At 43.6% G+C, this 24,044-nt stretch overlaps 1 protein-coding gene across 1 annotated transcript in view; it reads left to right on the top strand.

The window, feature by feature from the left end:
- The window catches only part of GPR158 (G protein-coupled receptor 158), a 122,749-nt gene that overhangs the window by 45,287 nt on the left and 53,418 nt on the right, over positions 1-24,044 (top strand). The window contains exons 3-4 of the mRNA XM_083704648.1: positions 15,178-15,280; positions 21,363-21,580. Coding sequence (XP_083560774.1) covers positions 15,178-15,280; positions 21,363-21,580 — 321 coding nt within the window. The remainder of the gene's footprint in view (positions 1-15,177; positions 15,281-21,362; positions 21,581-24,044) is intronic.

The following is a 24,044-nucleotide window of genomic DNA, read 5'->3' as shown; positions in this document are numbered from 1 at the left end:
TAATAACCTTGTGATGTAGGTTAGGCTGAGAGACAGTGACAGGCCCAAGGTCACCCAGTGGTGATTTGAATGCTCCCAGTTCAACACTCTTCTATTGGCAAGAACAGTATTTCCCAGGCCTGGTATATGGTTTGTGGATAGTGTAGTTCTTGGGAAGAGGAGGAAAACATAAGCAACATTGAACTCTTGGGTAGAAAAGCAAGAAATAAATATATGTTACACATATGTCAACATATATGTTCAACTATAGGATACATTCTCCCAGGAGGCAGTGTTGGTCATGAACCTGGATGCTTTTCAAAAAAAGATTATACAAATTCATGGAGAAAAAGGCTACTAGCCATAAAATTCATATTTGTTGCTCCACCCACTTTTGCCTTTGACCCCACCCACTAGCACATGGCCCTTGGAAGATTTCCCAGAAGGGAATGTAGCCCTCCAGCTGGAAAAGGTTCTGCATCCCTTTTATGATGCATGACTTAGGTCTCAGTTTGCCTCTTGGAGGCTCATTTATGTGAAAAGGAAGATCAGGAGGAATTGTGATTCTCTTCTGCATATAATTCAGTGCGCATGAGATCTCAAAAGGAAAATACTCTGTGGATTTCCTTAACTTTTATTAGATAATGACTGATATGGCTAGTAGGTGGTAGACCCAACCTAGAGAAAGGCCCAACCTAGAGAAAGTTGTGTAGGTAAAACCCAGTTGGAACCAGGGTGGTCCAAATGCCCTCATTTATATGCTTGCCCCATTTACTTGTATTAGAAATCAGCCATGCCTACTTTCCCCCCTCTTGATTGACCTGGTGGTGAAATTCAGTATCAATACTGCCAACTTGGAGACAACCAGCAGCTGTCACTACTCCCACTATTTTCACTGGATACCTTGGATAAAGGACTCCCCATGAGACAAAGGAACTACTTCCACACTTGTGAATTCTTCCAGTTTAAAACTGTTGTTAGAGCCGTAGGAGCAGCGAATCAACCACCTCTTTTGTTTCTTGGAGCTGATGTGCTCCCTGCCACTCCTGTTCTGCTTTTTGTAGAGAGGGGACTTAATCTTCTGGTATCAGTTTGTTATTACTTGGATGGCCCACTGCCTAAGTCATCCAAATAGTTCATCATTTCTGGAGAGCAAGAGTGTTTCCAGCACTACGCTATTATTTATTGCCTGGCAGAAAAATTTACCCAGGGAAGGCTTAAGAAGGTTGAGCTATTTCTAGGATAGCTCAATAGATAGAGCCTGAGACTCGTAATCTCAGTGTCATGAGTTTGAGCAAAAGATTGCCCACATTCCTGCATTGCAGAAGGTTGGACTAGATGCTCCTTACAATCCCATCCAGGTCTACAGTTCTATGATTCTATGATCTCTCTTTTTACCTGATATATTTCTTTGCATGTTTTGAAGGAAATAGCGGGGCAACCTTGTCCCTTGCTCACACTTTGGATGTAAAATAACAGTCATTGAAACCCTCAGCTTCTTCTGAAAGTTCTATGTCAGTGTCCGGGCTGAACGATGGGGGGTGAAGACGCTTCTTCAGGTATAGTGGGCTGGGGCTGTTTTGGGCATTAAAAGTCAGCACCAACACTTTGAATTGTGCTTAGAAACATACTGGAAGCCAATGAAGGTCTTTCAAGACCGGTGTTATATGGTCTTGGCAGCCACTCCCAGTCTAGCTGCTGCATTCTGGGTTAGTTGTAGTTTCCAGGTCACTGCATCCCTCTTGATTCATGGCTTCTTGAGGTCCTTCACTGCATTTCTCTGGAATATATATATATATATATATATATACACACAGTGGTACCTCGGGTTACATACGCTTCAGGTTACATACGCTTCAGGTTACAGACTCCACTAACCCAGCAATAGTGCTTCAGGTTAAGAACTTTGCTTCAGGATAAGAACAGAAATCGGGCTCAAGCGGCGCAGCAGCAGCAGGAGGCCCCATTAGCTAAAGTGGTGCTTCAGGTTAAGAACAGTTTCAGGTTAAGAACGGACCTCTGGAACAAATTAAGTACTTCACCTTACAGAGGTACCACTGTATATATAATGTCCTCTGTGGCCTTTTAACCCTTTTCTATGGCTTTGCCTGAGCAAATGGATAATAAAGTGTTACACAAAGCAACAATTCCAGTTGTCAGCTCCACCCCGGCTATGGATTCTGCTCACCAGGGGGGGCGTTGAATGAAATACAGCACAGTCAGACTGGCTCTCCCCCTCCCCACTCCTCCCCCCCCCCCCCGCTTTCTCTCACGGAGTGATTTCACCTTATTACCCGATAAATGGAGGTTTCTGTATCAGCAGCCTGGTAAGGATTTCAAAAGGGGAAGTTGGGATTTATGATTATTGAATGCCGAAGGAGAGCAATGAAGCACAGGAGCTATTTCTGATGAGCCATGCCAGCTTTTGATCACTGTTGCTATCAATGCCAGGAATAATGGCCTAGATGTCCTAGCAGAGGATGCATTTCTTGATGACTTCAGTGGAAACCTTTCAGCGGGGGTGGGTGGGGGAGAAGGACACACCAAATAAGAGTGGAATCCATATTCAGTTTTTCTTAATTCAGGTCTGGGGGCCAAATGAAGACTTCCAGCCCTCTCTGTCTGGCCATTTGGATTCTTCCAAGGCATCACCCACTCCCTGGCCCTACTTTGTCCCCCTCCCCCTAAACGCCCATTTGTGGTTGGAATTTGACCTTGAACTATGAGAAACAAGTCCCCCATGAACCTCATCTTTGTGTGTGTGTGTGTGTGTGTGTGTGTGTGTTTGTCTGCAAAAATATCTGAGTTTTGTGCGGTTGGATAAACCGCTGCAGTGTGATATAGTGGTAGACCTGGGAGAACTGGGTTCAGATCCCCACTCTGCCATGAAACTCACTGACCTTGGGCCAGTCATTGCCTCTCAACCTAACCCACCTCACAGGGTTGTTGTGAGGAGTCCTTTGAGGGGGGAAAAAGAGGGATAGAAATTAAATAATTTCATCTTTGTATAGCTGGAAATAAGCCCAGATATTACAGCAGTGTCTTTAGTCTCTAGTAATTTCTCATCCCATGGAAGACAAACAGGCAAAGGTGCTGACATTGGAACTTCTCACTGATGAGATAAGTCTTTAAACATGGTAGTATAGATTTCTACTGTTCAGGATACTAGCCACTCTCCTCCAACAGTTCTTAAGTAGTCAATGGCTTCTCATCATCAGGCTAGTTTGAGAGTGTCCCCTTAGGGGATTTTCCCCCTAAAGATTTTTTTACTTCCGCAAACCTTGGACTTTCCTTGAGCCTATTGATAACTCCCTGTTGTGCATGGGTGCTTCTGCTAGCCATTGTTGCTGCAATGGCCCTCTCACCCTGAACATTGGAAATAGAGGGAATATTTCCCTGCTGTAAATGGGTATTACAGGTTACTATTTGCTCTCTGAGAGCTTAGGGTAGAGAGAGGTAGATTAATTAAAGCACCATATATCTAGGATCTTTTCATTCCAAAGTAACTTTTAATTTTTTTTGCTGTGCTTAATACTGTTTTAGTCTCCTTTTGGCAGAAAATCATGATTCACTAATGGCACTCTCTCCATCAAATGTTGTACAACTACATTGGCATGATTAATATTTGAACAAGCCCTAATAGCACTTTGCACAGAGTTCAGAAATGCTGCCGAGACTTTCCAAGGAGCTAAACTTTCCAACTCCAGCCTCCAGAGAGCAGTGTTCGTGCTTATAGTAAAAATAATGCATTAGTGGGCAGTTTTTCTTCTCTGAATACAATACGTTTGGATCTGTGAGTTGAAGACATGGGGATTGAGAACAGATCTATATGTTAAGTGTAGAAACATACATTATTTTGGATTTGGGTTTTACTTTTGCCAAGCAGCCTGCACTGTTTGCATTCCAAGAGACCTGAATTTGTCTATGGAGATGAACTGGCATCTACTGCAATTAACCTATTTAATGGCCTGTGAGTTTGGGGTTGCAGTCCATCAACTGGGAATACTAAGCATTCTGTGTATGTGTGTGTGCTATTTTAATCAGGACTGCAGCATATATAGGGATGGCAGGTTTAATCTTTCCTTCTCCAGCTGTGATCCTGTGCTATAATTAGCCTTGCCAGGGGTGGGGGGGAAAAGCTCCCTTTGGTGCCAATGGGAGCTTTCCCCATACAATTTATTTTTATTTTATTTTTTTCCATTCCTGGCCTACCTTGCATCAGCTGTGTTCCCAGGACAGGCTACAACAATGAGTCAATCAATCAATCAATCAATCAATCAGTCAAATGATTATTAGAGACAGCTCACCATTAAACTTCTGTTTTGTAAGAGGTTTTCTTACAATCAATATATGCATTTAGTTAAATAAACAAAGCAAAGTACAAAATATAAAGCAGTACAAAATCTCAGCCTCAGTGGAATTAATGATTAATGATTAAAGCTGACAAACTAGGAACTGACAGAGGGACAACAATAAGGGATTGAGAAGTGCTATATATATAATGCCCCCAAAAGCAGAATCCAGCAGATGATTGGGTTTGACCCTCTAATATCCTGGATGGGAGATTTGTCAGAGCTCCCTTAGGGAGAGGTGCTGTGCTTGGAACCACTTTAGAGTTTGAAACATTCTCTCATCTGTTCTCCTACTGTAGATTTTATCAAGAGGTTTGCGAATGCATCACTTATCCCCTTGTGAGGTGGTTTCCTGGTTGAACCTTAGAAATCCTTTTGAGTATCTTCCTTGAGGGAAGGAATAAATCTATTATGAAGCACGTGGCAATGCATCTGAACGTTGTAAACTCTCTGAATGATAGAAGATCTAGGACAGACAAAAGAAAGTACTTCTTCATACAGTTCAGGAGCGATGGAATTCGCTCACACAGGAGGCAGTGACGACTACCATCTTTGATGGCGTTAAAATTGGATTATACAAATTCATGGAAAAGTGGACTATCAACGACTGCAAGCCATGATGGCTAGGTTCTGCCTTCACTGTCAGAGCCAGTATGCTGATTATCTGTTGGTGGGAATCACAAGAAAGCACTGTTTGCCCACAAATTACGCTTGTGGGATTCCCATGGGCATATGCGTGGCCTTTTAATTCCTTACTGCTCGTGTTTATGACAATCCTCCTAAGGTGTTTAATTGTTTACAATTTGTTTTCATGTATTCAATAATTTCCTCCCATTCTAGTAAAAAAAAAGGCTCTCGTCTTGATCTTTTAAACTTCCAGTGAGTTTCACCATCTCTGCATATTCCATCAGTTTTAATTGCCAATTGTCTCTTTTTTTGCAGCCAGTTTTTCCCAATAAATTATAAAGCATTTCCCAGAAAATACACATATTTGTTGTTTTTTTAAAAAGATTTTTATTGAAGTTTCAGAGATTTATATAAAAAACAAAACAAAACAAAAATACAAACAGACAAAAATAACAAAAAACAAGTATAATTTCAATCCCTTATTTTCTTAAAACTTACTTCCCCGACTTCCTCATACCTCCCCTTTCTGTATTCCAATTTCTAATTTATTAATTCAGCAAATCCTTTCCCTTGTTTTTCATTTAATTTCTAACCTTTCTTTTCATTTGAAAATACGCATATTTGTGGCAGGTGAAACATCCATGATACAGGGCTCTTCAGAATGCCTTTGGGTGCTGTAGACTCCTCCTAGTCTTTAGCTGGAGTGGGTTTCTTCATCTGAATGGGTTCCTCCAGGATCTGGGTTGGACAAGGTCCGGACACTTGGCCATATGGATTCCCAATGGCCGCAGCACACAATCAAATTCAAAGTGAAGACACTTAAGATAGAACAGAATGGCACTAGGTGATGAGTGAATTGAAGCATCTTTTTGATAGGTAGCTAGAGGAGATGGTAGCTTGTTTTCATCACAGAGAATAAGAAAGCAGGTAAGTTCTGTTGCTATCACCACAAGGCATTCATGGTTTTAAAGGAGTTTTTGTCTGATCCCTGAGTTAATGACATCCCCAAAGTCCAGAGCTGAGCTGGAATCAAAATAATAAATCACTAGTCTTGTTGGTTCCTATTTAAAGAATGGGAGAGATGTTCCTTCTTTTGAACCGTTGGGAATAATCCAAGTGGAGGTTGTTCACACACGGCCCAGGCACAGGTGGATAATGTGTACTTTAGCTTATTATAAAAAGATTGTGAATCACCTTTTTGGATAGCTACAATATAGCCTAGCTTATATTTTACTCTGCCTAGACCAGTGGTTTTCATACTGTATTCCTAGGGGTGAGAGAAACAAGAAGGGGAGCTGGGACAGAGCAGACACAAATGTCCTTAATAAGCAGATTGGCCTGAGTTACTGATATATATTTTTTGCATTTTGCTGCTGCAGAGTAGTGATGCCTATGTTCTAGGGTCCAGTCTCAAATTTCACAGGACAAAGGAAATACTGAAGAAGAATGGATGGCAACTTGCAAGAACTCTAGGTTCCAGCTTAGAGTATACTCCAGAATTCCCTGCAACATGTTAGTATTTTTTAGCACACAAATTAATCCACATGGAAGTGCTATTGACAGTGCATAGGCACTGACCTTCAGATCACATAGTGCTTTGAGAAAGAAGAGAATAAGATTCAGGCTATACCCCCCCAAGAGTACCTTCTTCTGTGCCCCCCAAGCCCCCTACCACTACCCTCAGATTCAAAGGGTGAGTCTTCTGCAATTCCTCCATCTTTAGACCATGAATGGTCAACCTGTGGCTCTCCAGCTGTTGTTGACTTTCATCCCCAGCCAGGATAGGCAATGTCCAGGGATAATCCAGCAAAATATAGAGAGCTATGAGATAGATAGTCATCCCATCTTATACCTCACAGAAGGATACAGAATCAAACAAGGATATAGGCACTTCCTTCAAGGAGGTGGAACCTAATGCAGAACAGGCTTTGCTTGCCTTCATAAGGGTTCAGCTTGCTTCAGTTTCCTATTAGGTCAAGAACTTTGCATCAAGATGCATCTTTGCGTTAAGAGCTATGTTCCTGATTTCTGGTTTGGGCTGCCTGGTAGAAACTTCACTGGAGTATGTCCATTGCAAGGCTCAAATCTCCGCAAAATAACACAGATGGCTGAAAGTTTGAAAATCATTGCTCTAGTGTTTAGCTAACTCAAGGGTAGAATAATGATTTATGTTCAGTTCACAACTTGATCATTCAGTGTGGAAGCTCTTCTAGATCTCTCTCTCTCTCTCTCTCTCTCTCTCTCTCTCTCTCTCCAGTGAGCTAAATTCAAAATGTAAGACCCTTGATTCTGTTCATATATGGTTTTTAGGCATTCAGGAAATTTTCTTATCTTAGAGGTGAAGTGGTTAACCTCAAGGTGAAGTGGACAAATGTAATTCCAAGCTGTGAAATTTAAAAAATAAATAAATCTGGATATCAGCATTCTCCAGCATTATTGTAGATATGAAGAGGATAAACAGATGGAAGCTAACAGAAAGTAATTAAAAAGTAATTAACCTCTCCAAGAATTAAAGCAATAAAAAAATCTCCCAATAAAAAACAGTGCAGGTGTGCTAGCAACGGGGTGACATGCTTTTGATACCTGGCTCTAGTTCACAACCAGGCGTGTTTCAAAGCACTGTTCCCCTGGAGCATTGTGGGAAATTTAAATGGTGGTCTCCAGGCTCAGCTTGTTCCAATCGGAACACAACTGTTTCCCATTGTTGCTCTTACCAGGTAAGCTCATCAAAGCTGGGGCTTCTTCCAACATTAAGGAGCTCTCTCTTAAGATAGGGTCCACCAGAGAACACCCCTACCTGGAGCTAGCCCTGCTGCCCACTCCAGCTAGCCTTGCATGGATCCAGCCACTGGCAGCCAATGCTATTTAAAGAGGGACAGAATTAGAGTTTTGTGAGAGATGTCAGAATCTTTCCCCCTGGGTTCCTTATCCTCCTTAAATCTAAACACATCCTTAGCATAAGGGCCATGGGAATAGGGACTGTCATTTGTTGACTCTAACAACCATTTCCTGGAGGGGTAGCCAGCTTAGATAAGCTGGTCCACACAGCCCAACTCCCCTGTGGCTGCTTTTTATTGTGGTGACATAGAAAATAGGCCTGCATATCAAATGCCAAAGCTATGTAGCACGGCTAAAATAAATCAGCATTTATAATAGGGGAAACTAGGTTTCTAGGTTATTGTGAGGAAGCAAGAATTCTTGGAACAGAAAAATGTATGGAGTGTTTCGTCTCTGCTTGCTCTTCTCTCCCACCAGAATGACTATTCTCTTGTGCCTTCAGACTTGTCTTTTAAAAGGCCACCTGTAATTTCTGCCCTCATAAGCACACAATACAGTGGTACCTCGGTTTAAGAACTTAATTCGTTCTGGAGGTCCGTTCTTAACCTGAAACTGTTCTTAACCTGAGGTACCACTTTAGCTAATGGAGCCTCCCACTGCCACTGCGCCGCTGCCACACAATTTCTGTTCTCATCCTGAAGCAAAGTTCTTAACCCGAGGTACAATTTCTTGGTTAGCAGAGTCTGTAAGCTGAAGCAGCTGTAACCTGAGGTACCGCTGTACTTAGCCAAACCATGGCCCACTGCCTAGGTGCTGTGGATGGGCTACCACAAGACCCCGTCCTCTCTTCCTTCTTATTGTTCTTTACCTTAAAATCAGACTTGGACCATGCAGGCTGGGGCCCTTCCAGTAGAGGATTGAATTCTGTAAAGCAAGGCACAAGGCTACTCTGCCTTCAGAGGTTTGGTGACCCAAGGACAGTGCCCTTTTATGATGCCCTCCCCCAGCCACAGAACAACTTCCTGAAGCATGTTTGCCCAGCAGCTACTTAAATTTAGGCACCAGACAAATGCTACTTCATTTGCTTGGTCTTTTAATGGGGGGAGAAAATGCTTTTCTGCATCTGATTTCAACTGGCTAATTTGCTTTGCATTCAGTTCTTGCTGTATTGTTTTAATCTGTTGTTAACTGCCCAGCATATCATTTGATCCCTTGTTCCATACACATCCATTCCTGTTCCGCTGGCCACCTTCACATTCATATTCCTGCATTCCACCTCCTCCTTCTCCACTGAACACAACTGAGGCAGGTTTCCAGGCCCATTCTGGTCCAGCCATAGCAGCTGCACACCTGCGACAGTTTCTATGCCTATATTTTGCCTTACATTGTATTTAGCTTTGAGAATGATGCTATTTATCTGATGTAAGTTAGAAGGAAGGGACGAAAACCTTACTGTATTGATTTTTATTCAGGATTTCTTTTGCGTGTGTGTTCCAAGTTGAAATTCACTTGAACTACATGATTACATGATTATGCATTTAAAGTGCTGTTAATCTAGAAGGAGGCTTTCAGAACACTTCCTCATTATTTAGAGTTGCAGTGGCAGGATTGAAATGATTATGTTTGAACCAATGCAATTCTGCCTCTTCCTTAGATCATTTTACTGACTGTATTTGTTGTAATTCCTGATGATGGCACTGTTTTGTGTATGAGAATGCTGTCATTTTCGATTCCCAGTTTGTGTCCATTTATACTCATGTGTGGAGACTGACCTGCTTCCCCTGTGCTGGCTGCAAAAGGGCATTGCTGGCAAGGGATGACATATACCACTTTAGAGAATGAGCAGGGGTTTATTTAATTACAAATAGCTGATAACACTGGATCCAGTAATAGCTCTGTAAGAGAATAAATGGACGCAAATCTGTCATAAAAAGTGCCAGCATCCATAAATCAGGACATACTGCTGCTGACTTCAAAGCCAACATATTTCAACGAAAAGGCTTCAAAAGGAAGCTATAATATGAAATTGCTGAATTAGAATTTAGCAATAGATTTGCTTCTGCTTAGTTCTTACTCTGGGTTGTGACTCTGGGTTTCTTTCCCATCACATATGTTAAATTAGGACCGCACAGCCAATAAGTCAGGGTTACCACAGTGACTGCTGTTATGAATGGATCATTCTCTTGTTACCTCTATCTTGGGTTCTGTGCAGAAATGTTACAGACTTGCTGTTATTTCGTGGGCTTGTTTTTGTTTTCTCCACTTGTCTGTTTTGAGCCAGTGGAGCTCAAGTATCACCTGGAAGGCAGAGGGGTCCAGCCAGCACTCTCTGGGATAGTAATGAAAATTTGAGAAAATGAGGAACTCAGTTTGATATCTGCAAGCAGAGATGGGTAGGTGTCTATGGTCAAGAAGGCCAGAGACAAGACTTTCAGTACCATGGACAGATCACTGGGTGCATTTGTTCTGCCTGCTGCTGGCTGTTGCAATTGAAAACACCTGGAGGTCATCCACTGGTTGAAGGTTGCTCTAATTCAGGGGTCGTCAACCTAAGGCCATGGGCCACAAGCGGCCCACGGGGGTCATTTAACCAGCCCACGAGCCGCCCCAAACCAAGCTGCCCGCTCAGTGAGTCCCCGTCTGTTGCACTAAACCGGCGTGGCACAGGAACTCACGTCCGCGACGCCGGAAATCGTGTCTGCACTGATGCCAATGCATCAATCATGCGCGCTCACGCACACACGCGATCTGGCCCACAGAGGGATCTCTGCTGGATTGAACCAGCCCAGGCGAGGTAAACCTTGCCGACCCCTGCTCTAATTAATTCCTCTTCTCCCAGGCCTTGACCATCCTTCCTATGCTCCACCCACCATTGCTGAGGAATGAATATCATTAAAAGGAAAGCCCTCTGACCCATAGCCCAGAAATTGGGTGCTTTTCTTTTTCTTCCTGCCTGGTATGTCATCTGCACCAATGAGCAGGTATTGGTGAGCAATTGGTGTCTTGCATGATGGAACTTCATTCTCCAGGTTGTTCAGTCTAAGGAGGAAGTGCCTGTAGGGGCGCTGGTGCAAAGCCTCAGGAGCAGTTCACTAGTCTTGGTCTCAAGTTCAAGGACTCAGTCTTGTTCCTCAGCCAGTTCTTTCCCCTCTTTATTTGAGTTCTAACTCCTGCTGTGGTCCAGGACACTGCTGTCTCTTAGCTTTTAAGGTGTCATAAGATTCTTCACTGTTTCTGAAATGGATTAACAAGGCTGCCTCTCTGGATAGATTCAATTTATATTCCTGAAGTAGCCCAGGCAGTTGGGGAGGCTGAAACTAGCACGGTAGATGTGTTTGCATGAAAACTACTGATGTTAAGTTGCAATTGGCAGGCTTAATCTGGCTGTTTGGATGGATGCCCCTTAACTTTTTAACTGAGCTTTAAATTGAATATGTCAGTCGAAGAATCTTGCAGCTGAGGTTAATAGGGAAATATGATTTTTGAAGCACTGGATGCATAGACGGCATTGTCAGGCTTCTTGCCCCAAATAATTTAATCACTAATCATTGGTCCATGAGTTGATAATTTGTTTCCTTCAAGCTCATGTATGTACTTTGAATATGTAGCCAGAAAGCTGATTAATTTTAACAATACAAAATAGCCTGCCCAGAATGCCTGGCATCCCATTATTCATTTTCTTCTCTCTTTGCAGTGATGAATCACATTGATTAAAGTTAACCAAGCTGAACCACCAACAATCTATCTGTAGGCTTGTCTTCATGTGTGACCTTTCTTTCATAAGGAGGTGACTTGATAGGGTGTATGTGTGAAATCTGGGCAGCCTGAGATCCTTAAGCTGTGAAAGTGCAACGTGTTTAGACCAACCCAACAACCCAGCAGCAAGCTTTTTGATTAAGTGCCTGCCTCATTGCTATTGGGCCCTTGAAGGCATCTCTGCTTCGTGGTCTAGAGCATGGCAGTCCCCTGTTTCCAGCGCGCTGCCTGGAGGAGAGCCAATCTGCCTGGAGTTAAAGAGATTGAAGGCCCAGCGCAGCCGTGGCAGGTGAAGGCTGTGAAGGAACCCCAGCTCTCCTCTCTCTCCTTGAAAAAGGGGGAAAGAAAACTGCCCTCAGAGAAGGATCAGTCAGGTTCTAGGAATGGGCGCAAGTGCCAGGTCGCAAGTGGAACCAGAGAAGAGCAGGCTCGGGAATAGGGAACAGGTGAAGAGCCCTCCTCATTGTGACGCGCTGATTTATGATATTGAAAAATATTTGCTTTAAAACATACATGGAAGAGTGGTGGCTGGCTGCGTGTTGTGTTTGCTATTGTCTCATGTATTTTTGTGGTTCTGTGGAAGGCCACCCTATGATGCTCACATGGGCAGTATATATAAATGTAAATAAATGAGTACTGATAACGGAGGAGGAAAAAAAAACAACCCTGGCTACTTCTAAATGGTATATTATAGGGTATTTATATATTGCTTTTTCACCCAAAGCGCATCAGCCCATCTCTCCTTGGTGTATACTATAGAAGATGTGCACCTCACAATTTCCTAGAGGCCATTTTGATTCTTATTTTATACAAGAATATAGGACACAATGGGACGCGGGTGGCGCTGTGGGTTAAAGCCTCAGCGCCTAGGACTTGCCGATCGAAAGGTCGGCGGTTCGAATCCCTGTGGCGGGGTGCGCTCCCGCTGCTCGGTCCCAGCGCCTGCCAACCTAGCAGTTCGAAAGCACCTCCGGGTGCAAGTAGATAAATAGGGACCGCTTACCAGCGGGAAGGTAAACGGCGTTTCCGTGTGCGGCTCTGGCTCGCCAGAGCAGCGATGTCACGCTGGCCACGTGACCTGGAAGTGTCTCCGGACAGCGCTGGCCCCTGGCCTCTTAAGTGAGATGGGCGCACAACCCCAGAGTCTGTCAAGACTGGCCCGTACGGGCAGGGGTACCTTTACCTTTACCTTATAGGACACAATTCATCCATCTACAATTGCACTATGTTCAGAGCTCAGTAAAATTTCTGACTAGCATTATAGTCACACAACAGATGCAAAATTGCTTCTAGGATTTGAAAATTTTGGCTGGAATGAAATAAAAGGTATCCGCTAGTCCAGAATGGTGTCACGTTTGATTGCATCCCTGGTGAATCTGCATTGTCGAGTGAGTTTATCAGCAAGTGGCAATTGCATATTTTGTTATACCATCTACTCACAGCAAATGCCTCATCGCTTTTCCAATAGGCTTGGATAAGTATTTATGCATATGCTGTGAAATTGGGAGTGGGTTTTGGGGAGGGGGAAGAGTTACTGTAAGGTTACTTTTGACAGCTTTAAAGTTTGCTCTGGCTTTGGTAGAAAACTTGGGGAGGATACATCCCGTCTCCTTTCCCGTGAGACTGCCAACAGTCTGGAAGCCCTGGAATGTAAACAGAGTCCTGTGACTCCACGCAGCTGCACAGTGATAACAGAAACTAACAATTCTCACAGCTCAAACTAACTAGATGTTTAAAAATCAACCTTAAAATATCTTCAAAATGCAAAATAAGGAGAGAGTAGGGACAATGATGTACCTTTGGAGCTCCCTCCCATCGCATATCACCTTTCCATCAACTGCTAAATGCATTCCTCTTTCAACAAGCCTTCCAAAGGGGGATCTTTATCACAGTGGTGTCTATATTGGATTTGAGTTTATTTCATGTATGTGCTGTGGCTGTTTTAATTAGTCTCTCTCTGTGTTTTTAATATATGCAATTCTTTGACCTTTTTAATACCGTATTGGCCTGAATGTAAGCCTCACTTTCCCCCCAAATTCCGACTGTGGAAAGTTAAAGTGTGGCTTATATTCGCAACCTTGCGGTATGCAGCCAGGAGCACGGGGCAAACAGCGCCGGGAGCGCTGCAAAGCGGTGCCCACCCCATGCATAGTCCCCCTTCCTCTCCCCCAAGGCCGGGAAGGGAGAGAGCAAGGAAGGCGAAAGGCCGCCGGCAACGCATCACGGCTCCCCCTCCCCCCCTGCAGCCAGGAGCAGCAAGGGAGGGAGTGGCTTAGATTCGGGTATTTTTCCTTTTTTTCTCCCCCCCCTTCAATTTTAAGGTGCGGCTTATATTCGGGTACGGCTTATATTCGGACCAATACTGTGTATGTAACTGTTTTGTAGATGCTTTTTCCCCACTGTAAATCATTTTGAGGTGCAGCATGGGAAGCAATTCATTAATGATGATGACGATGACGTATATCACTTATCAATGTGGAACACCAGTGAATGTGGGTTATCCCATTATATTGTTTCATTTCACTATTACGTATAAAGTTAGGCTGCCCTCAGAATGCTCCCTTTTGGTCATGTTTATCTGAAACTGGAGATCGGTTGTCCAACTCAACATTTTACTGTAAATCTCCATTTTCTGTGCTGGGATTCGCTACCTCATTTTTGTCTCTGCGACCACAGAAAGTGTCATAAAGCTATTATCCACAGGTGGCTGTGACTTCACAAGTAGATATATATGCATAGATATGTTGTTCCAGTTAAATATTCATGGCCTGCATGCTAATTAGAGCCTGCTGTGATGCTTATTGTAACATTGGTCTGCTAATACTGATAAATCTAAATGATGGGAATAGCCTGGTTTTTTACTTTAAATAATTCCATTTTTATGCCAGCCTGCATATGTTGTTATTTTGAGGCAGTTCAGCTGTGCCATGTTAATACAAAGTATTCGTGCAGTGAAGATGCCCTGGCCTAGAATCACAGAACGTGGGAGTTGGAAGGGATGTTTGGAGGTCGCCTAGTTAGACCACTTCCCTCAGTGCAGGGATTTACAATCTTCCCCCTGACTGTCCAGCTTCTGCTTTGAATACCTCCAGTGAAGGCGAAGCCAAGGCATTCAGTCCCACTGCTGGATAGCTGCTATTTTTGTCACTGCTACGATCACTGCCACAGCTACATTAATTACCGTATTTTTTGCTCTATAAGACTCACTTTTTCCCTCCTAAAAAGTAAGGGGAAATTTGTGTGCGTCCTATGGAGCGAATGCAGGCTGCACAGCTATCCCAGAAGCCAGAACCGCAAGAGGGATTGCTGCTTTCACTGCACAGCGATCCCTCTTGCTGTTCTGGCTTCTGAGATTCAGAATATTTTTTTTCTTGTTTTCCTCCTCCAAAAACTAGGTGCGTCTTGTGGTCTGGTGCGTCTTATAGAGTGAAAAATACGGTATCTTATCGTTCACCAGCAGGTTCCAGCTTGGGTTGCAATATTTTAAAATTCAGAATGAAAAACAGTTAAAACAAATTACAGTTGTTGTTTGAGCCTTAAAAAACAAAGAAAAAACCCTGTTTTGCTTTGTGTAAAGGAAAGCCCCCTGCTGTAGTGTCAGGCTCAAGGTGACGATGTTCAACATCTCTGGGAAAGTGAGTGGGCACCTCTTTCATCTTCTCCCTTTCTCCTTCTTTCCTTCCAGTGTGTGCCAGTGAAGGGCCATGGATTTGTACTCGGAGCCTACAAGTGCGTTTGTAAGGCTGGATTCTATCGTCCCAAAATGTTTTCAATGAACGGCTTTCACAGTAAGTGCCATTGCTTTGGTTTGAAAGAGAGATGGGGAGAGAGAGAGACAGAGAGACACAGAGAGAGAGCATATTAATAATGCAGGGTTCCTTTTTATCCTTGTCAGGGCTATACAGTATATTCCCAATGGCCTGCAACGGAGGGATTATATAATCACTTAAGGAATTTTAGCCCTGTGGTTTGTCATCTGTGATACTCTGGAGAATCCTGTAAAACATACCTACTTTTAAGTGTATTTGATTTGTAAATAAATATAATTCCCACCCCTCCTTTAAAACCCCTTTGCTGCTGGGCAGCAGCAATTTGTGGTATCAGCATTAGAGCAGAAGTGTGTTGCGTTCCCATTTATAAGCGCTTTAGTTTTGCTGATTTCCCTTTTGAAATTTCATTGTTCTATTATACATCTGTATAAACCAGCTGCTGGTTTTCCCAGTGTACAGAACTTCAGGAGGCAAAAAATGGAGGCTCTGGGCAATTGAGGTTTTTTTGGCTCTGCATTCAAGGGTTTAAGCCCCTCTCACTTTGCATCATTTCCTGGAAGAGGGTGTTTATACTCCCCATTGCTAGTACATAAGAGGAACCCTGCTGTATCATGCCAGAGGCTCATCAAGTCCACTATCCTATTCTCACAGTGGCCAACCAGATGTCCCTGGGAAGCCAGCAGACAGGACCTGAGTGCAACAGCATTCTGTTCACATGTGATTTCCAGCAACTGGTAGTCAGAAGCATATCGCCTCCAATAGTGGAGGCAGAACATAGCCATCATGGCTAGTACAATGATTAGTTTAATTTGATCAGCCAATTACCTCCCGCTATTGCATTTAACATAAATCAGACTTGTGGACATCAAAGGAAATTTTGGCTTCTAAGGAAGTTTGGGGATAAGGAATTTTAGCCCCACTGACCAATGTACAAGAGCATCTTTCTGTCCTTGCTATGTCTTAGCCAAATATTTTTGATGATCGCAAAAGTTGGGTTAGAATTATGTCTTGAGGGGTATGCAGGGTTCAGTTTTTATCCTTCCTTTGTACCAGGCTTCCTCAACCTCAGCCCTCCAGAGGCTTTTGGCCTATAACTCCCATGATCCCAAGCTAGCAGGACCAGTGGTCAGGGATGCTGGGAATTGTAGTCTCAAAACATCTGGACGGCCGAGGTTGAGGAAGCCTGCTTTATACATCGAAAGGCTGCTCAAGTCTACCATGTGATCTAGTGTGGTAAATCTCTGAAAAATTCTGGTGCGGGTTATCTCAGGATTCCCAGACCTGGAACCCATTTTTTGAAATCTTGGCATGCCATAGTTAGCACAGACCATAGTGACCTCTAGCAGGGAGATGTTGATGGGTTAGTCTAGCTACAGTTCCACTAGCTAGGGTAGAGTCAGTCCCTGGGTAAGTGAACAGCATTGAGTTTGGGCAGTCTGGTGGAGGAGATTGATGATCATCTGTTAATGAATGCTCAAAGACATTTCCTGTGCATCTAGTGCTTTCTGCTATTTCTGAGCAGACCCGTGACTCTTGCAGCTGGAAAAATGGCAAGATGAAGGGGAAACTACATTACTTTGAGAGAGCTGACAACATGCAGTTCTTTCCCCATTGACTTTTTTGCCATGGACAGAAGGTATCACGATGACTGCTATTCTCTTGCAATGATTAAAGGCAGAACCATATGTTACAATGAAGACATGGGGTTCTGAGCCATCCCATGTTTTCTGTGTTACCCAGCTGGGCTCCAGGAACAGAAGTAAACCCAGGGAAGAATCAATAGGTGCAGGAGGTGTTCCTTCCTTCCGGTTCTCTGCTGCAAATGCTTCCTCCATTTCCACGTTTGTATTACCTGCTTGGGAACCCATGTTTATAAATGTAATATGTAGTTCCAGCCTACAGGCAAGGGAGAAATGGCATTGCCGGTCATTCACATAGGCTTTCTCTCACACATGGCATTCCGTATCATGGCTCTAGCTTACTAGAGGTTCCTTTGATTTAGATAGATATAAACTTATTAGCATTTGCTACTAGATTTAAAAGGGACACGGGTGGCGCTGTGGGTTAAACCACAAAGCCTAGGACTTGCCGATCAGAAGGTTGGCGGTTCGAATCCCCGCAATAGAGTGAGCTCCCGTTGCTCGGTCCCTGCTCCTGCCAACCTAGCAGTTCGAAAGCACGTCAAAGTGCGAGTAGATAAATAGGTACCACTCCAGCAGGAAGGTAAACGGTGTTTCCGTGTGCTGCTCTGGTTCGCCAGAAGCTGCTTAGTCATGCTGGCCACATGACCCGGAAGCTGTATGCCAGCTCCCTCGGCCAATAAAGCGAGATGAGTGCCGCAATCCCAGAGTCGATCACGACTGGACCTAATGGTCAAGGGTCCCTTTACCTTTACCTTTACTAGATTTAAAGGTCTGGTGCAAACCGTTTACCTAGGCATTTGATGGCTGAAAGTCCTATGCCTGGCAACCCTAATATTATTAGTTTGAGGGTAGGTGGTTCCTTTCAGGAGTTCTTAACTCTTTGAAGTTTAAATTTTACTGTTTTAGTACATATTGACATATTTGCCACCCTTTGAAGGAGGGCTGGCATATAAATTTAGTAAACAAATAATGAATTTTTCTATAAAAAACCTTTCAGGGTTTTCTCACTTGAAAACAAATGGCCCACACACCAAAAACAAAAAATTAAATTAAGCAAAATACTATTGATTAAATAGTACTTACGTGCAAGTAAATTTGAGGACTTTTTTTAAAAAAGCAAAACCCTCTTTGGCATAATGTGAGACATCCAGAAATTCCCTTCATCCTTGGAGATGTAGCTGTTTGATGTGACTCTCAGCCTGCCAGACGGAATATATGTGTCTTATCAAAACCAAAGGGCGAGACAGCTACTGTCAAGAGTGGTGAAGGTTGTCAAACGATGAAAGAAAAGCTACTAATTCAAAATGTAAAATGTAGCCTGTCGCCTCCACTGCAACATAAAAAGGGCTGTTACTCTGGGAATCCAAGAGGTGATTTTGTGGAAATGAATGCACGATGAGGAACTGGTGGAGGCTGATGGTTGCTGCAAAAGAAACAGCATGACCTGGAGGTCTGTTTGCATAGCTTTTGGGGAGGGATTTCTTTGGGGGGGGGGGCTGAAGTCTGACAAGAAGAGAGAGATGACTCTGGACAGAAGTATTAGAATGTAAAATATTCCTGGAGCAAGATGAGGAGGGATGGCGGGACTATAGATTCAAAATAAGGGCAAAATGTATTAAGCTCGGAGCAGTGCAGAAGCTTGCGCAGGATTAATTTGTCTTAACAACTTGGGCCCAAAGTACTGCAAGGACTTCGTGATTCCTTATGCTCCACCTCAATCACTGAGATCTTCTGATGGGGCAGTTTTGGTGAAGGTTTGGCCAGCCTTTATTAGGGACCAGGTCTTGAGTGTGGCAGGCCCTGCCTTCTTATGGACATCTTTTAAAAGCTGTATTTCATTGACAGGCCTTTGGAATATGGAATGTGATTTTTAGAATTATTTTACCAACCAGTCTTTATTAGTGTTTTTTTAAAAAAAATTATGCCATTGTAGTATTCTGTTTTTTATTATTATACACTGCCTTGTTGCATTTCAAATAAATAAATAAATAAATAAATAAATAAATAAATAAATAAATAAATAAATAAATAAGGTCCATTTATAAGTGTGTGTATCTCAGATGTCAGCACCACTGTTTCAATAGGACTTCCTGCCTGGTAAGCATGTTTTGGATTGCAGCCTCTGTGGGTCATGTTTTACCTTAGCTATCTGCTAACTGAGCAGAATTTTGCTTAATTACTACAGTTATACGGTTGCTCCCTAGATGGGGAGCAGCGATTGAGTGGAAAAAAACTGGGTTAGAGGGGGCCAGAAGTGCTGTTACCTTTATATATGCACACATTTTTCATTTCTACTTTAGAAGGCAATGTTGCCGGAGCGAAATTTGTGGAGATTTTTTTGTTTGTGCAGCCTCTGATGCTCTGTGAAATTTCCTCAGCACATTAGTTTTAAAAAGATTGTTTATCTAAACTGCCAGCTCTGCAAACCCAGCAAGGAACCTGAAAGTCAAGCTGTGTTCTTGCTTGCTCACCATCATTAATAATCAAGATTTTGCCGGCCAGATGCTTTTCCCACTGAAAACTTTGCCATCCTTCTGTTTTCGGTGAGGCTGCACGGTTGTAGGTCAAGACAGAACTGGGAGGCTGAAGTGGGTTGCTGAGATAGCAGGGCAGATGGATTTCCGTTTGGGGTTCTGCTCCTAATGCAAACACCAGAAAAACAGCCCAGTTCATTCTTTTTTGAAGGACCAGAGAAGGCTCAGTAGGAGAACTGACTCCAGCTGAGGGCAGAGAGAGGAAAATGGTCCTGTTCAAGGCCTGCAGAGGGAACTCACTTCCCAATTTAATCAGGGTCTTGAAAGGATACTCACAGCCTAGATGGACATCAGAAGGTAGGCAGTAGGGTCAGGCATTTCCTACAGGAGTGAGGAATCGGAAGCGAAGGGCAAATATTTAGGAAATCACAATCTTAAAGCTAGTGATCATGCTAGTCCAGCCTGCAGCTGGCCAGTGCCAGGAGTGGTGGAAGGCGTCAGCCAGGGAACCCCCAAGGGAAATCCCAGAGGAGGAAGGCCCAGGGATTGGTGGTGGGACACCGATGAGATGCCAGAAGGGAAAGATTGGGAGGAGGTGCTGGATACTGGAGGGACAGGGTTTAGTGAGCAGGGGGACCCTGTGACAGGGAGCAGTTCAGACTTTGAGGCTGAAGCCGGGTGTGTGTGTGTGTGTATCAAGAGGCTACTGAAGAATCCAGGGAGTCCCCCTCTCTTGCTGTGACAAGCTCCCCCTTTGTCTCCAAGAACATGCAGGATAGTGGGGAGAGCAGAACAGAGACCAGAGGTGGACAGATGCTGCTTGGGAGACATCCAGAAGAGAGGAGCCTCAGAACAACAACTACTACAACAACAACTATTAATTTATTATTTGTAACCCGCCCACCTGGCTGGGTTTCCCCAGCCACTCTGGGCGGCTTACAACAAAGACCAAAAATACACTAAAGGTTGGAAGGCCCCTTTAGTCCAGGCAACTTCTCTATAGGGGCAAGAGTTACTGGGAAGTGTAGCTGAGTTTGTATGTCATTTTCTCGAATAAAGAGCTAACAGTCACTGACAGCTATCTCTGCTTCTTTGTGCTGACCTGCCTCTGACTCCAGCCCTGACAGCCAGTCTAGGCAGGCACACACAAACCGGGCTGGCACATTTCCATAATGAGCCTTGGGACCTCATACTTTGAGAAATGCTGAGACAAATTCATGGAGGATATGGCTATCAATGGCTACTAGATAGGAAGGCTATGTTCTTCCTCCACTGTTGAAGGCAGCATGCTTCTGAATATAAGTTGCTGCAAACCACAAGGTAGGATAGCCCTCTTGTGCTTGGGCATTTCTTGTCGGTTTCCCACAGGTATCTGATGTTAGAATTCCTGCTCCGTGATTGCAGTCATGGGATTGTTGTCTATCACATGATGGTGTATGTTTTGACTCCACAGAGTGGGAAGTGATGGAGACAGGATGTTTGTGTTACTGTGTTCCGTGAAGTCGGACTATTGTCCTCTGTTCTCTCTCTTTGCTGTCTGATGCTAGAGAGAGAAGGAGCCATGTTGCAGTGCTCCGTGTGTGTTTGTAAGTAAATAAAATAGATTAGCCAAAATGCTGAGTTGCTGAGGTCTGTTACGCAAGCTGCAAAGACTCTGCAGATCCCTAAGTGTGCCGATGTCTGTTGGCATCGGTCGCTGTGATGTTCGGGCAGAAGAAAGCTTTTGAAGCTCCTAAATGATTGACCAGGAGGGAGGGAACATGCCAGTCAGGCATGTGTCTCTGCCAGGGTCCTACTCGAGAGTAGGATGGTCTTCTGCTACTACCTCCAAAATGGCAGCTTTGTCTCAAAGCTTTATATGGTTAAGAAAAATGGGAGGGTGGAACATGGGTCACCGGGAAGGCAAGCAAATGGCTCCTCCAAATACCCCCATTTTATCTCTCTCTCTCTCTCTCCTGCCCTCCCTATATCTGATACTTTTAGGAAAGGTTGCAGAGAGCCATTTTTCTGGAGGCGAGATGTCGGAGAAAATCTACAGCTGCTTACCCTGCAGGGAAGGATGTTCTTACTGCACAGATGATACTCCCTGCTATGCACAGGAGGACAAGTATTTACGGCTTGCTATCATCTCATTCCAAACTCTCTGTATGCTGCTGGACTTCATAAGCATGCTGGTGGTCTACCGGTTTCGCAAAGCAAAGGTAAACTTGGAAACATTTCCCCCCTTCTAATCTTCCTGCCTGTTTTCTTACGTGTCGTAAGTGTGCTTTGCCCATAAGGGAGTGACCCAAATTTGTCACAGTCAAAATCGAAGGCTCTGGTGTAGAGGCAGAGGAGAAATTCGTTTGGTCCACGTTTTGAAGCAAACCAACCTAATTTTTCATTCCTGGACTTAGATGCCAATCAGATTGTAGCTATTGATTGGGTTATGCACTTGGTTGGATTTTGCAATGCGGTTCTGGTTCAAAAATGTTCACAAAAGTTTGTGTTTTAGGGGGAAACTGAAAAGCCTACAAACATGCTTATTTTAGAGGAAGAATGCATATAGAATGCATATGGAATTAGTACAATTTATATGTGTGGTTTTTTTCCATGCAACTCCCTCCCCACTGAATGGAATGGACCTATGATTGGGTGTATGTGAAAATGACACAAAATGGAAACAGGCTGGTCTATCCAAGTTAATTGCCCAGATCTGCAAAGTGCTGAATTCCAAGCTAGTTGCAGGAAGGACTGTGTTAGGCATGTCACTATGACCCTAACTGGGTGGATTTGAACCCCTACTACCTTCTTGAGGTCTATGGCACAGTGGAGCCGCCCAGACTTGCAATCACAGTCCTCTAAAGGCCATCCGAACCTGCTCTGTGTGTCTTCCTCCTACCTGCTTCCCCAGCCATTGACTTTGAAGGATTTGGATTGCAGCCTCAGACTTCTTGAAATAAATAAATAAAATATGCAAAATAACTACACAGGTATTAGAAGTCACCTCAGAACTGGCCCTACTGAGCATCTTCCAAGATCATAATGACCATTCACATTATACAGAGCTTATAACCCACCTGCTCTCAGCAGTCAGAAGCCTCCTAGCCAGACATTGGAGAGACCTGTCAGGAATAAACATGGACCAGTGGTATCAAATAGTATGGGAAACAGCCTTGCAAATTAAGAACTTAATTTGTTCTAGAGGTCTGTTCTTAACCTGAAGCTGTTCTTAACCTGAGGTACCACTTTAGCTAATGGGGCATCCCGCTGCCGCCGCACGATTTCTGTTCTCATCCTGAAGCAAAGTTCTTAGCCCGAGGTACTATTTCTGGGTTAGTGGAGTCTGTAACCTGAAGCGCCTGTAACCTGAGGTACCTCTGTACTAGAAAAACTAACCAATAAACTGAAACGGACATGGGGACAAATAGAAGAAGACGCCTTCACCCCAGTATGGCTTCCGTTCATCACATTCACAGCCTAACAGCACAGCAACAAGAATCTGCCGACATCATACAGATCAGTCTGGCTTACCTGACCCAACAAGCCCTCCACAAATGCAAACAAACCCCACTGCAGTCAACCACAGACAACCAGCCACACCCTGGCCCCCCAATACCTCTCACTACCAAGGAAATGTAATAAACGAATAGAACCTACCCAGTTGACGTTGACACGAAACCACACACGTACACTATATAAAAGTAATATAAGCCTCACCACTCCACCCTTCCTCTCCCCCAACCTTCTACTGTACTCAACACTAATGTCTCACAACAAATGTAACTGATTTGTAAGAAAGACTGTACAACCTGAAAGAAGAGACAAGGCATGTACTTTTGTAAACCAAGAAAATCTCTAGTAAAGAAGAAAATGCTGTGACAGCTCTGTGCAGAACGATTCAGCCTTAAAATAGCCTTCCAGTTTACTCAGAAACCAGCGAAATCAAATGCACATAAAATACTTGAATCCCACTGCTCAAATTAATAGCTGCAATCACCTCTTTCTATAAATAGACAGGCATTTCTATTTAGCTTTCCTAAGCAATCATTGCAGAAGCAACTGCATCTATCTAACAGATTCTGTATTGGATAACTTCCTGTCAGTTCCCCCAATTAAATGCCTGGCAGGAAACCTCAGAACTGGCTTCAACAATTTTGCTGCCTCCCTGCTTTGTTTCCACCCCCCGCTTTATTTCTTTCTTTCCATGGCAAATCCTTTGTGTTCGCCGTGATCATGAGACATGTGTTTGCTACAATTGTGATTTATGTTACAGAGAGAGTTGCCTGTACATCAGTCCTGTAATCCCATTACAGAGAAAAGGCATCTGTTTAACAGCCTGGTGGTAACTTATCTGAAGAGCTCTGTTCTAACTCTCTAAAGTTTTGCTTCATTATGGTAATATCATAGGCTTTTAATGGCTGTCTTAAATAACTGATACTGTTAAGGAGACATGCATCATGAATGGAAATTAGCCTCCCAAGTGTTCAGTGGAAAAACAAAGGCAGAACATTTTAATTCAGGGAACATAGCTTTCCGTTGGCCTTTGATCAATGAATATGCATGTCTGTGAACGTACGTAATATTCTGTTGTATTATGTATATATACATAAGCATACACAAATGAGATGAGTGTCAGTTGACATTTTAAATGATCCTGATATGTCAATAAGGTAATTGTCTTGT

This window comes from Podarcis gaigeae, assembly GCF_964106915.1.
Source record: "Podarcis gaigeae genome assembly, chromosome: 12".
Lineage (NCBI taxonomy): Eukaryota > Metazoa > Chordata > Lepidosauria > Squamata > Lacertidae > Podarcis > Podarcis gaigeae.
Note: the sequence above shows the minus strand (reverse complement) of the source record. Positions and strands in the feature narration are given on the sequence as shown.